Source organism: Oncorhynchus kisutch, linkage group LG3 (genome assembly GCF_002021735.2).
Source record: "Oncorhynchus kisutch isolate 150728-3 linkage group LG3, Okis_V2, whole genome shotgun sequence".
In the NCBI taxonomy this organism is placed as follows: Eukaryota; Metazoa; Chordata; class Actinopteri; order Salmoniformes; family Salmonidae; genus Oncorhynchus; species Oncorhynchus kisutch.
In genome coordinates this window covers 64,691,303-64,706,325 of record NC_034176.2, presented here as the reverse complement: position 1 = coordinate 64,706,325, position 15,023 = coordinate 64,691,303, and the positions used below count along the sequence as shown (strand labels likewise).

Here is a 15,023-nt window from a genome sequence, read left to right as displayed (position 1 = left end):
ACACAACAGAAGCTGCAGGGACATGTTGAATGTGATTTCAGAAACGTATCTCTAACAGCAGAGCAAAGACCTATATGAGGTTTCAGTCATGCAAAGAATATGTGAAGTGGCCCTGCTCTTAGCCCTCACTGTCTTTCACATAACTGAGTATGGCACAGCAAGGGGCATTGGTAGAATGCTGGTGTAAAATGGAATCCACTGCAGAGGTCATTGTTCGTTGTTGTATCTGCCTGTCCGCTCTGCTCATCCCCTTGGACTGCAATGTGACTGTGGATTGACCCTGAGAGCATTTCATATTTTCATGTAAATGCCCTTATCTTAAATGGAAAAAAACTGTCGTTCACACAGGTTATATAATAACAATGATTTGCATTAAAAAAGAACAGCAATCTGAGGCTGAAATTGCAATGAAATTACAGAAGCTGTGAGTGGCAATGAAAATAGAACGCTGTGGAGAGGATAAATAAATAAAATTCACAATTTCATTTTCTTAGCACTTTCCAAATCATTCCCTTAAATGAAACAAGACAAATGTTCCCATAAGCAAAAAAAATACACATTGTTACAGTAAATGTATCTCAGAAGAGTAATATCTACATGTGTTAATTATCAACCATGTTTCAGGTGAAATACTGTATCTAGGACTTCTATTCCTTTTGCTGTATGACTCCTGATGGCAGAAGAAAAACCTATAAGTTGGTAAGCATGCTCTTAGTCATATCAGTTGAGTGCTAATATGAGTCAATTTGATTATGTCATTCTTAAAGCCTGCCTTAAAACAAGCTTCTATGATAATATCTGTCCATCTCTTGTCAAATAAGAGAACGTCAGTCTAGTGAGAAATGCATTTGAAAGCTTGGTCAGATGGGTCAAACTCAATGTTAGAGCTCTTGGGTGAAGTGGCCCCAGACGTCCTGACCAGAGGGGCTCCTCACTGTCTGCACCAGGGCCATGCCACAGATAGTCCAACAGTACTGCATGGGAAATGTCTCCTCTAATGACAGCCCAGGGCAAGGCCAGGGCCATTGTGCATTTTGTTTACATGGCTTTGTTCACATAATTGTATCAAAAGAGAGGGCAAAAGGGCTGCACTGGCTGCACAATAGGCCTTTTGTTCACCCAAAGTTTTTCATAAAACTAGACAGCAAGAGTATGTTACTATTAATGTAAAAACAACACACAAAAATGTATTTATTATCATCTGCATATTTGATTACATCCCAACATGTTGGAGGTAAATAATGTGGCAGAAATGTGTAGGCCTGTGTTGTCAAGTAGAGGCTTGAATGTCCTTGCTTTGCTAACAGCTCCCACTTGCCTGGTCAGCTGTGCTAGCTAGACCAAGTTCACCAGATCATTAGCAGAACGAGGTAAATAAGCAATCATGTATTGATCTGGCTGAACACTGATTGAGTCCGCTGCCTTGCCCATTCTCCCCCATTACGGATAGGGGTTCCTTGAACAAGTTTGTTACACTCCATGTTAGGACTGCAGAACGAGTGTGCTGTATATCATTGGTGATATTTCCTGTATTGGCCTTGTTCTAGCCCCATGGAAACTCATGTTTAGCAAAAGTAAAATAAACTGATGGAGAATTATATTGCTGAAAGTAAATAAATCTGGATAGTGGAAAAATACGTTTGATAATTTCGCTGGACTTAATTTTCCTATGAATATAATCGAAAACCCTCTGATTCTTTTATATTATCGGCTCATGCTTCACAATACCGTTATTCCTCATAGCTGGACATAGGCTATCTTATTTTTTCCATATCCATAAAATGTGGGTGGGAACGGGATGTGTACGGGAATCAAATAACAGGGAGAAGTCGGATGGCTGCGCAAATACTTGGAATTCCGTTTCCGTCGTTGTCTATTCCGTAAACTTTGACAAGCAGAAAGTTGTGTTTCTATGATAGGCTACAACAGTCTCAATAGCTTGAATATCCAGTAAAAACTGGAAATGGCTTCTTCGCCACAGAAATCACCTTCTTCTCCCAAATCTCCGACTCCAAAATCACCACCTTCAAGAAAAAAAGATGACTCTTTCCTCGGAAAACTTGGGGGAACTTTGGCCAGAAGAAAAAAGGCAAAAGAAGGTTCGTTCATTAGGCTATATTTTTATTTATTTATTATTAAGGCATCTACATAAAAAGGTTGACATCACGAAAGCTAAAAAATATATAAATAAAATACGATTCATGTTGAACGGTAAGCTACATTAGGCTATATGCTATAAATAGACACATTCCACCGTTTTTTCCTCTTCAGAATTAATCATTTTGTTGAATAGATTAATGACAGTTTTTGCGTGAAAACAAGTTAAGAAACGTTGCTATATGGTGCTTTCATGACAACTGGGAACTCGGAAAAAACTAGGTCAAATCATGGCGTATGTGATCTTCATGTCGGAAATTCGGTGCTCTGGAAAGATGCCCGAGTTCCCGAATGTAAATTCTGAGGTGGAAGAAAAAAAAACATTCCCAGTCGGAGCTCGTCCGTATTTTGTTATACGACAACGGGGATGGTGATTGAAAGGCCCTCTTCATGTTTGATGTCTGAATCTATCATCAAATAACTGTGATAATAATTTGGATAATTTTGTTTTTGGTGAGGGGGACAGGATCTATTTGAGTTGTATTACATTGTGTTTGTCCAAGCCATAGCAGAGAGAAGGCTGTGTGTGTCTGTGTTTACAGTACACATGGCTGAGCTACTGCCATGTAAGGATAAGCGGCTGCTGATATTCCATCACAGATGTGTTCACCAAGGAATGAGGAAAAAGTCGTATGCTCTCTCCAGCACAACCACTGCCTGAGTTCAGACCAGAGGCTGCCAAGGCTTTCAAAGTTTCACATTTATTTAAATCATACCTTCAATGAAGTATGAATTAGACAAGCACTTGAGTTTTCGTTGAATCTTTTTGGTAAATGAGCAAGCATCAAGTATGATTAAAAGTCTGAAGCACTATTATTGTTTAATGTTTCTTGGAAGACACTTTGACCCATTTTCATTAATTACATTTGAAGCGTATCTTTGGATACAGACATGCCCTACATATACTCCTGAGGGGCATGTGAAAGTGAGTGTGCAGCTGAGCCCCATTCACCAAAAATACTGAACAAATACCGTCCAACCTGGTCCTGTAGGGGTCTGTTCCATGGATGGCCTCTCCGCTGCCATGACAGCAACATGCAGTATTTCAATCATAAGAGCGTTATTGTAAACCATGTTGTGTCTCTGCCTGTGAACTGAGGAGCAGTCCTTTCAGATCAGAGAGACAGAGACAGACAGAGAGGTTTACATTATCCAGATGACGCTTTTGCGTTGGTTATACAATTTGTTGAAGAACCAAATGGATGCAGCTCTTTTAGTGTGAGGAAGGAGGAAGGTGTCTCTGTGGGTTAGGCCTGAACAGCAGAGGGAGATCTTGGTGTTGATTACTAACAGGATGTTGACATCTCCAGGGGGCGCTTTCTCTCTTTGGGAGGAACATGAAGAAAAAAAAACATATCGTAGTTTGTTCTGCAGGCCTTTATCACGTTATGTTATGCAGCTCTGCATCAGTGCTATAGGGATCTTACTGACATATCAACTGGTCCGGACAGGAACTAGCAGTGCTGGCACCATGGCCAGACAGAGTGGTCAGGTTGTCACATCACCTGTGTGAATTCCCCACATGTGCCAATTTGCTCAACGCCAGGCGAGGTAAGTGAAATGATCAGGGAAGGAGGTGGATGCTCAGGACAGCAGCGTGAGACCGAGCCTAGATCTATGAACGCCTAGCAACTGGATGGAGAGGATGGCCTTGTCCTGTGTGGGGCGATGTGTCTCAGAGAGAAAGCTTTTTTTCAAAGAGGTAATGGCTATCAGCATGGTCTGGGCTATCAGAGCAACTGACCATGAATGCTTAGTTAATAGACATACACTCTCTTACATCTCCTCCAATTTACGGTAATAGTGTGATTGGCTCATTCTGGGAATCTCCCCATGTAGTATTATCACTGGCTACAATGAGGCGCTTCATCTTATTGATCAAAGCTAGACTGAGCTCTCTCTCTCCTGGCTAACCCGAACGTGACCAAAGATAACCGGTTATAATTAGAGACATGCGTTGTGAGCCAACTCTTCCTGGTAAGACCAATGTGCCATAATACTGACAACCTGGCATGAAGAGCACAGCTTAACCTGAAGAAAAGAGCCCTAAATTGGGTGGAATGAGTGTAGAGGACAACCTTAGGTGAGTGGAGGAAAGACTCACTCTCTCTGTTATTTGTGTACATGTGAGCTTTACTGCTGAGATGATGAGGGCCAATGTTGTGTGTTGCTGATGCTACTTGACTTGCCCTCCGATTTTCTCTGCTGGACAAATTTTTTGTGCCTATTAACTCAATGGAGGTCTCAGCACAGTTGTATAATAATTAGCCTGTCACACATTGAGTCACGCCACTAAAGGTCTCTGCTTCTCTGCTTTTGCAGTGTCTGAGCTCCAGGAGGAGGGCATGAATGCCATCAACCTGCCACTCAGCCCCATCCCCTTTGAGCTGGACCCAGAGGACACCATGCTGGGTAAGGCCTCCACCTTCACTCCTGCAGTGTATCGCATGCCCACGCGCACAGACACACACACACACACACACATGCTCTCTCTTTCTCGCTCTTTCAAATCAAATCAAATTTTATTTGTCACATGCGCAGTGTAGACCTTACCATGGAATGCTTACTTACAAGCCCTTAACCACCTTTGCAGTTCAAGAAGAGTTAAGAAAATATTTACCAAATAAACTCAAGTAAAAAGTAACACAATAACGAGGCTATATACAGGGAGTACCGGTACCGAGTCAGTGTGCGGGGGTACAGGTTAATTGAGGTCATTTTTTACAGCAGTCTTATGGCTTGAGGGTAGAAGCTGTTAAGGAGGTGTTTGGTCCTAGACTTGGCGCTCCGGTACCGCTTGCCGTGTGGTAGCAGAGAAAATAGTTTATGACCTGGGTGACTGGAGTCTCTGACAATTTTATGGGCTTTCCTCTGACACCGCCTATTTTACAGGTCCTGGATGGCAGGAAGCTTGACCCCAGTAATGTACTGGGTCGTACGCACTACCTTCTGTAGCGCCTTACGATCAGATGCTGAGCAGTTGCCATACCAGGTGGTGATGCAACCGGTCAGGATGCTCTCGTTGGTGCAGCTGTAGAACCGTTTGAGGATCTGGGGACCCATGCTACATCTTTTCAGTCTCCTGAGGGGGAAAAGGTTTTGTTGTGTCTTCTTCACGACTGTCTTGGTGTTTTTGGACCATGATAGTTCGTAGCTGATGTGAACAACAAGGAACTTGAAACTCTCGAGCTGCTCCACTACAGCCCTGTTGATGTTAATGGGGGCCTGTTTGGCTCACCTTTTCCTGTAGCCCACGATCAGCTCCTTTGTCTTGCTCACATTGAGGGAGAGGTTGTTGTCCTGGCACCACACTGCCAGTTCTCTGACCTCCTCCCTGTAGGCCATCTTCATCGTTGTGTCGTCAGCAAACTCTCATGCTCTTTCACATTGTCTATATTCTAAACGTGTGTGTGTGTGTGTGTGTGTGGTTCTAGAGGAGAATGAGGTCCGCACCATGGTTGACCCTAACTCCAGGAATGACCCCAAACTGCAAGAACTGATGAAGGTGTGAGATATAAAATGACTGCTGTATGTCACAATCAAAGCATTGGAAAGCGATATTATGGGCCTTATGAATGTACAGTTTGTATGTGCCTGTTAAATTCTATATAAGGTTTTATATGCAGGTACTCATAGACTGGATCAATGATGTGCTGGTGGGGGAGAGAATCATTGTCAAAGACCTGGCTGAGGACCTCTACGATGGGCAGGTTCTGCAGAAACTCTTTGGTAAAGTATTTAATTCCCTCCAAAACATCCCTTCTATGCTTGCAATGCAGCACATTATCCTCTGGTATTTGTCTGATTCCAATTGGATTTGATGGTCCTCCCTGTGTTCTCGTTGTATGTGACAATAAAACATATTTATTTATCTTTGTATTACAGAGAAGCTGGAGGGTGAGCGGCTGAATGTGGCTGAGGTGACCCAGTCTGAGATAGCCCAGAAGCAGAAGTTGCAGACAGTTCTGGAGAAGATCAACGACACTCTGAAGGTCTCAATCAGAAACATCAAATGGACCATTGACTGTAGGTGACATGTTTCACAGAGCTCTGTTTCACTCAAATCCCTGGTATTCTATTAATTTGTTAATAAACCATTTGGAATGTGTTGATCAAAATTATAATTATGCCAATGGTGTGTGTGTAAAAGACAACGTAAAGGTAATGTAATAAGGTCATAATTGTTTTTACCCTGCTTGTTTGGTCATTTTGTTGGGTGACAGAGAGGCACAGAGAAAGTTCACATTGGACTAATCTGCACCCTGCTGACCCTCTGACATTATGACCATAGAAGTAATCCCTGTCTCAAGTGGTGGGAGGTCAAGGTACACAGCAGGTCAACTAAAAAAAATCATTTTTCAATTCAATTTTTTGCCATGTTTATTTTTTAAGAATATGCTGAAGCCATGTTTTTTCTCCATTGGTTTATTGTTCTTTGGTGTATTGCAACCTTCTAATTCTCTTAAATTTCAGTTTAATTTTCGGTTTATCCTTTGTAGATGATCTAAAAGCACTTGAGGAAATCAATAGGATTGTTTCTGACTGTGATCAAAGGATAGCTAATCCCTTTGTTTTTCACTCACATCCTCCCATACAGGTTCTCTAAATAGTAAATGTAATATTTTTGTGGTAAATGAGCATGTTTGGAATTCCATCTTTCAAGAAGCTGTAGTTTGCAGCTCGGTGTATCAGTCACATTAATCGCTTTGACACAACAGACAACAAGAATGGAATTGGTTGTAACAGTTTTCTAACAAAGGCACATTACTTCTACCCCAAAGACACAAGTTTAGTTTGTTTCCCTTACACGGAGTTCATCGTTTTGTTTTTGACCTTTGTTTAACCTTCAACTTGGCATTGTGAAAGCTGAGAGTCGCCTATCTTGCTAATTGTGAAAAAAGATAATTCCTTATCTGAACCCTGCTCCAGTGCACCAGCGTGTGCATCATCTGTTTAATGACAATGCCCAGTGGATGTACTATAACATTCCTCTCGTTCCTTCCCTCTTTCCTTTCCTATGTTCTCCCCTAGCTGTCCATGCTAAAAGCATCGTGGCCATCCTCCATTTATTGGTGGCGCTGTCTCAGCACTGCCGCGCCCCCATCCGCCTACCTGATCATGTGTCCATTCAAGTTGTGGTTGTACAGGTATAGTCCTTTCCTGATACATTTTGTAATATGAAAAGGGAAACCATGAAAAAAAGTGAAATATTTGCCAAATGTGATAATTGTCTGTTTTTCCCTACAGAAACGGGAGGGGATCCTGCAGTCTCGCCAGGTTCAGGAAGAGATCACAGGGAACACGGAGTATGTCTTCACTGTCATCCTTTTTAACTAACTATGTGCAGATGTCTGTCTTCCACAAGGCCTTTATCAGACCCTCAGGGTATGAAGAGAAAATATTGGAAAATTGTTTACAGAGGCAGCCAAGAAAATGAAGGCCAATGTTTAAGGAAAGATGGCCTTAGAACTTGTCAGTGAAGATGATGTTAATTGTGTCATTTGCTTTCCATGTTCGAAGTTAATGGAGGTATAAGTATGAGGGATGAGAACCGAACACAATCATGTACTTTGCCTTGGAAAGGTCATTCAAAACAAGGTGATTATAGGGCGAATCACATGTCTGTAAATATCTGTTTACAAATTAGTCAGCAAATGAGTCCGCTGGGCATTGAAGCAGTTGGAACAATTGAGGGACTGATGAGGGGAATGGAACGGCCTCTCCCGGTATCGCGTTAAAGCGGAAAGACAATGCGGACACGCCAACACCTTGGGGGGTTGATATGGACAGTTGGAGCCCCATGCTGATGGGCAGATTTAGTGAGGGGAGGAGGGTTTGGGGGTTCTGCTCCTGCCAGCCACACCACTGCTCTATGGAGCTGCATCTGATTAATAGTGGTCCAACGGGTGCAAATCAGCTCTGGAGATAAGAGGGAGGGGGCCCTGGGCTGTTGTCCTGCGAGGGGCAGCAGCTGCTCAAGCATGTCTCTGCCGGGGAAGATTGGACCGTGAAGACAAGCCACTGCCTCCCGGGCACATGTCCACCAGGCAGGCCCACCACACAGCGTTTGATCGGACTGCTCCTGGGATAGAACCACAACGCAAATCTCTTTTTGTCTTTCTGCCTGGCTTTCTTGATTAGACCATCTGCATTCAGTTAATATTTTCCAGTTTAAACAAAGTCCTAGTTAATTTTTTCTTCTCATTTGAACTTGTCTGTTTCGTCTAATGTCGTTCTCCAGCGCTGTGATTACACAGTACGATACCAGTGCTGAAATACTTTGTTCTCTTCTCTTGCAGGGCTCTATCAGGAAGACATGGTAAGCATTTTCAAAATGTGTCATATTACCATGTATTAATTTGAGTTAATTAGCCATTACATTATTACTATTGTATTACTTCTGTGTTACTAAAATGAACATTCTGTTATTGTAATCATTTCACCTCTATTCATTTTCAGAGCGAGATGCGTTTGACACTTTGTTTGACCATGCACCAGACAAGCTGAATGTGGTGAAAAAGGCAAGTCTCCATCCTAATTCGAAAAATCGAAGGTATTCATTGTTTGTGTAACATTAAAATTGACTGAATACCTGCCCTTCTTGCAGACTCTGATCACCTTTGTGAACAAGCACTTAAACAAGTTGAACCTGGAGGTGTCTGAATTGGACACACAGGTGAGATTACTTTGTTTCCCTTTTAATATACCTGCTTATGAACATGGTCGTTATTGGTATGTTGTTCTACTTGTCATGCAGTTTGCTGATGGTGTGTACCTTGTGTTACTGATGGGACTGCTTGAGGGCTACTTTGTTCCTCTCTTCAACTTCTTCCTAACGCCAGAGCATTTTGACCAAAAGGTAGGCTACATTGTGAATCTGACTAATTTTCATCTCTTACAAATAGTTTACAGTGAGCTGCTTACTGGACTGGCATGGCTCATGCTGGATCTCTTTTCCCATATAGGTGCACAATGTGGCTTTCTCCTTTGAGCTGATGCAAGATGGCAGCCTGGAGAAACCCAAGCCACGGGCAGAGGGTGGGTGACTTCATTCTGTACACATACAGTGGGGCAAAAAAGTATTTAGTCAGCCACCAATTGTGCAAGTTCTTCCACTTAAAAAGATGAGAGAGGCCTGTAATTTTCATCCTAGGTACACTTCAACTATGACGGACGAAATTAGAAAAAAAAATCCAGAAAATCACATTGTAGGATTTTTTATGAATTTATTTGCAAATTATGGTGGAAAATAAGTATTTGGTCAATAACAAAAGTTTATCTCAATACTTTGTTATATACCCTTTGTTGGCAATGACAGAGGTCAAACGTTTTCTGTAAGTCTTCACAAGGTTTTCACACACTGTTGCTGGTAATTTGGCCCATTCCTCCATGCAGATCTCCTCTAGAGCAGTGATGTTTTGGGGCTGTTGCTGGGCAACACGGACTTTCAACTCCCTCCAAAGATTTTCTATGGGGTTGAGATCTGGAGACTGGCTTGGCCACTCCAGGACCTTGAAATGCTTCTTACGAAGCCACTCCTTCGTTGCCCGGGCGGTGTGTTTGGTATCATTGTGATGCTGAAAGACCCAGCCATGTTTCATCTTCAATGTCCTTGCTGATGGAAGGAGGTTTTCACTCAAAATCTCACGATACATGGCCCCATTCATTCTTTCCTTTACACGGATCAGTCATCCTGGTCCCTTTGCAGAAAAACAGCCCCAAAGCATGATGTTTCCACCCCCATGCTTCACAGTAGGTATGGTGTTCTGCAACTCAGCATTCTTTGTCCTCCAAACACGACGAGTTGAGTTTTTACCAAAAAGTTCTGTTTTGGTTTCAACTGACCATATGACATTCTCCCAATCTTCTTCTGGACCATCCAAATGCTCTCTAGCAAACTTCAGACGGGCCTGGACATGTACTGGTTTAAGCAGGGGGACACGTCTGGCACTGCAGGATTTGAGTCCCTGGCGGGACTCCCTGGCGGCGTAGTGTGTTACTGATGGTAGGCCCCAGATCGAGAGAGATTATCAGTGGTCTTGTATGTCTTCCATTTCCTAATAATTGCACCCACAGTTGATTTCTTCAAACCAAGCTACTTACCTATTGCAGATTCAGTCTTCCCAGCCTGGTGCAGGTCTACAATTTTGTTTCTGGTGTCCTTTGACAGCTCTTTGGTCTTGGCCATAGTGGAGTTTGGAGTGTGACTGTTTGAGGTTGTGGACAGGTGTCTTTTATACTGATAACAAGTTCAAACAGGTGCCATTAATACAGGTAACGAGTGGAGGACAGAGGAGCCTCTTAAAGAAGAAGTTACAGGTCTTTGAGAGCCAGAAATCTTGCTTGTTTGTAGGTGACCAAATACTTATTTTCCACCATAATTTGCAAATAAATTCATAAAAAATCCTACAATGTGATTTTCTGGATTTTTTTTTCATTTTGTCTGTCATAGTTGAAGTGTACCTATGATGAAAATTACAGGCCTCTCTCATCCTTTTAAGTGGGAGAACTTGCACAATTGGTGGCTGACTAAATACTTTTTTGCCCCACTGTACATTGTTTCTGAAAGAAAGATATGTGACAACAGAATTTCAACATTTTGGGATAAAAATATTAAATTGCCAATATTTTTCCCTTGGGGCAGTATTCACTCAACACTCTATATATAATCAGAGCATGCCTTCTAATCATAACAACCAAGAGAGAGCGCACATATTTCCATTTTAGTCATTCAGCAGACACTCTTATCCAAAGCGAATTATAGGCACTACTTTGCTCAAGCGCAAATCTACAGCATTTTCACCTAGTCTGTCGGCTTGGGGAATCGAACCAGCAACCTTTCAGTTACTGGCCCAACGCTTTTAACCGCTAGGCTACCTGCTGCCCTATTTGATGTGGGATTACTTTTTCCCCCTGGGTATTACTATGTGACCGTTGTGTTAATTGAACTGAGGCCTGTAATAGTTTTAATGGTACGGTCAAGCACCAGTGAGTGGCACATGATGACTGCATTGGGCTGTAACATTTAAGTGTTCCCCTTTAGCTTTGATTTAAAGGTGGTTGCATGCCAAATTATAGCAATAGGCCTACTTAGAGCGCACTGCAATCAAAACAGCTTCATGGAAGCATCTGTTTTTATAATGCATCTTTCCTCACAGCGTAGCTGAAAGAGGCCAGTTTTGCCTCACTGGATGTAATGGGCTAATGTAGATCTTATAGGTGTTGTGTCTTAAGTATACAGTAGCTAGTAACAGGAGCTGGTTCCAATTACAGGCAATGTTTGAAGAAGGTTTCATATAGCATGTAAATCGTAGCTCTGAATCTGGGTCATTTTAGATTCTTTTCTAGTAAATGTTTCCCAGACTAAAGTCTGCCTTTGGTTTTTCTGATCTTTTGGCAGATATTGTGAACTGTGACCTGAAGTCTACTCTGAGGGTACTCTACAACCTCTTCACCAAATACAGAAATGTGGAATAACGACGGGAGCTTCACTGTTCATTCAGTTATATCGACGTATCTATCAAGCAAATGCCCTGTTTAGATGTATATTTCAGGGCAAACACGATGCATCTAATAGGGAAAGCACACCTGTGTTAGCTTTGTCCTGCTGAAGGCTCACTAAAACACAAGTACAGCACAGTATGTTGTAAAGTACTTGGATATGAAAAGACAGATATATTTCAGTATTATTGAAGGTTAACTTAATGAATTGTTGATTATGCCGTGGTATTGTTGAGTCATTGCCATGTTGAATTGTTCTTGCCCATGTCATTCCAGGGCGAAACCGTTTGAAGTCTACTTGGATTCACTTGCGACTACATGAAGGAACAGAATATAGATGTATTGAATGTATGACAGCTGGGTTTGTGCTTATCAAAGTATTTACTTCCCATCTTTTGAAAGAAATCAGAAGTTTTGAATTGGCTCAGAATGTTTTTGATTTTTGGGCTTATAACGCAGTGGCACCCCATAGTACCCACTATTAATTTATATACTGCCATGCTGCATATCTTTACCTTTGTTTGGTTTATGTCTAATTTTATATATTTTAATACTGGTCATTGTGCTTTAAAAATAGCCTACCTTTTAGTGACATTTTGGCTCATCATTTACCAAAGAAAGTATTTTAGATAAATGATATGAAGCTGTTAGTCTTGAAAATATTTTGTACTTATCCAAAGCATGATGTATGGCTAATTTTGACTATTTGTTTATAATCTATTCATAAAAAAGGTTTGTAAAGTAATGTTCCAGAGCAGTGTTTACTAAAACTACAGAACAGCAAGACCCCAGTACAGTACCAGTTTCAAGAGTGGAGTATGAATTAAAACGATAAAACATACACTATATTCAACAGAACTAGCTAGTAGTGCTGAGAATGTAGTGTGGGAATTTGACCAAAATCGATTCCATTGTGTACTTTAATTTGAAGGTCGTAATCATTTCTTTCTATGTTGTGGTCTGAGTGCAGTTTTGATTATGGGCCTTGTGCTGTAGCAAACTTGTGGCATTCCTTCCCATGGAAACTTGTATGCTCTGTGTTGTTAATATGCCATCTCATCAAGTGAAATATAGAAGAGCACAAGAAAATGTGGCACCCGAGTGGCACAGGGGCCTAAGGCACTGCATCTCAGTGCTAGAGGTGTCACTACAGACATTCTGACCGGCTGTGATTGGGAGTCCAATAGGGCGTCGCGCAATTGGCCCAGCGTCGTCCAGGTTTGGCCGGTGTAGTCCGTCATTGTAAATAAGAATTTGTTCATAACTGACTTGCCTTTTTTAAATACATTTTTTTAAATACCATCAGGATTTGGTGGTTTTAACATAACTTTACCCAACTTTCATTACACCTGACATTGTACCGTTTCATAGACAAATAATACTGTATGGGACTGTGGATGTTGGGGGAAGTGGCTGCTTTACAAAGAGAATTTAGCTTACAGTATTCCCAAGAAGTAGAGGTGCTCTACATGCAATTCATGAATGAATTTGCTTACCACACACTGACGGAGTGGCTTTGCTAAGTGCTTAGCTGCGAATAGGAAGGTCACATTTTTCCTTTGAGTAACAACACTACTGAGCACAGCACATAATGCATGACAAGGGTACAATAGAAGTTTCAGTGGAATTTCTTTGTGCCTGATTTGATCTATGTAGCATGTTTCTTTTATTTAATTGCTTCTTTTTAGGAATTGAAATTCACTTCTTTCAATTTACAGACACTTAAGATTAGTTAAGATGCTTTTAGTGTGTCATGTCAACTAATTTAATTCAGCACAGAAATTAGTGAGAGGAGAAATGAGTGCGTTACCTAAAGTAGAAAATACTCATAGCTCAGTTCTTTGTTTTCTTGATATTTCTGTTTTTACTCTTGGTCATATCTCTTGTGAACTGAGTTGCTATCTTTCTATACATCATACTGTATAACCTCTGACCCTCTGTCTTCATCTTGCTTTTTGTGGTGCGTTTAACAAATAACACTATTTCCATGAATTGAAGCTCAGAACTGAAGGCTTAGACCTTTAGGGGAGAATGTGACAATGTATTTCAGTACTTCATTGTTCTGACACATTTCTGGTCATGCTATTATCAGTCAAGCCCAGAGACTAAGAGCTCTGCGTTTTCATCAGAAAGCTGAAATGACCATCCATAATCAACCATTGTGCGCAAAGGTGTTTTGAACAGGAGCCTTTGCAGCCATTAAAGTAATTACCCTCCCATCGCATCTTCTACATCCCTCCCTCCATTCATTATATCAAATAAGCCTCTACGCATGACTAACAGACATGATACTCTCTTGCCTCTGTAGTGTAAGAGCTGCTCTTATGCTGAGAAAACAGACGCACACACAAAAGGTGAGGTAAGAAGTGAGTAATACTACTGATAAGTGGTTCATAGTTATTACAGGGTTGGCACTTTATGTTGGCATCTATTGATTGGCACCACGGATTCTGATCTGAAAGAGTGAATTGGTCCTTCATTGAAGTTACTTGAAAGCTCCTATTTTCTATGTAGCATATGGGTGTAAAGGCTTTACCTTGTACTCCTTTTGTATGGATGGTTTGTTACATTTCTTGCTGAAGATTGCACACAGGGAAAATGGCTTAAGCAATCAGTTTTTTCCTTTCCATGATTCTTCACACATATTTCAACAATAGATGGAAGATATTGATTTATGTTTGGTAAGAGTTTTGAGATTTTCTGTAATTAAATCCGGTCAAGAGATTAGCAGATAGGCAGCAATGCATATCACGTTTATAGACACATCATTCCTGTTTGTTGCTTAAAGACATTTCTAAAGGGAGAGATTCTTAATTTGCTTAAAGATGTGCAGCACTAAAGTGATTTTTTTCTAGATGGCAGGACATGAAACTCTGCTTTAAAAACATGCTTTTGTGTGATACCGTAAAACCCTCTGCCTCATACAATCTGCACTCCCATCTGGTTTTAATCACATTTTAGAAATCGGTTATGCCATAATCTCTCTCTAATGGCTGTGGTTTACTGGCAGATACCTTCTGCTGGATAGACAGTGAAGTTTGTAGATGGAAAGTCCTGCTCGGTTTAGATTAATCTACAGTTGAAGTTGGAAGTTTACATACACTTAGGTTGGAGTCGTTAAAACACATTTTTCAACCACTCCACAAATTTCTTGTTAACAAACTATAGTTTTGGCAAGTCTGTTATTTTTTCAACAATTGTTTACAGACAGATTATTTCACTTATACATACACAGATTTTTTTTTTACCCTCTTTTCTCCCCAATTTCGTGCTGTCCAATTGTTGTAGTAGCTACTATCTTGTCTCATCGTCTCTCCCGAGCCCGTACGGGAGTTGTAGCGAAGGTTGAAAGTCATGCATCCTCC

The 15,023-nt window shown here is 41.2% G+C and overlaps 1 protein-coding gene across 2 annotated transcripts; it reads left to right on the top strand.

Moving 5' to 3' along the window:
• Window positions 1-1,784: 1,784 nt before the first annotated feature.
• On the top strand, window positions 1,785-13,588 carry LOC109887409 (alpha-parvin-like). Of its 2 annotated transcripts, XM_020478795.2 has the most exons (13): window positions 1,785-2,099; window positions 4,480-4,569; window positions 5,592-5,662; window positions 5,784-5,886; window positions 6,043-6,183; window positions 7,189-7,304; window positions 7,405-7,463; window positions 8,457-8,476; window positions 8,617-8,678; window positions 8,765-8,833; window positions 8,915-9,016; window positions 9,123-9,195; window positions 11,558-13,588. In XM_020478795.2, exons 1-13 carry the CDS (start codon window positions 1,964-1,966, stop codon window positions 11,632-11,634), a joined length of 1,119 nt encoding a protein of 372 aa, XP_020334384.1. In that variant the 5' UTR covers window positions 1,785-1,963; the 3' UTR covers window positions 11,635-13,588. The 2 variants fall into 2 exon arrangements, with proteins under 2 accessions (XP_020334384.1, XP_031666612.1); XM_031810752.1 differs by having other exon boundaries at window positions 1,800-2,099; window positions 8,765-9,016; window positions 11,558-12,560.
• Window positions 13,589-15,023: the final 1,435 nt, after the last annotated feature.

Bases quoted from the DNA above. Each gene is read 5' to 3' on its own strand.
- LOC109887409 (XM_031810752.1), top strand. From the start codon at position 1,964: ATGGCTTCTTCGCCACAGAAATCACCTTCTTCTCCCAAATCTCCGACT. The intron at 5,663-5,783 runs GTGTGAGATATA...TTTTATATGCAG, and splicing joins AACTGCAAGAACTGATGAAG to GTACTCATAGACTGGATCAA. The intron at 8,477-8,616 runs GTAAGCATTTTC...ATTCATTTTCAG, and splicing joins GGCTCTATCAGGAAGACATG to AGCGAGATGCGTTTGACACT.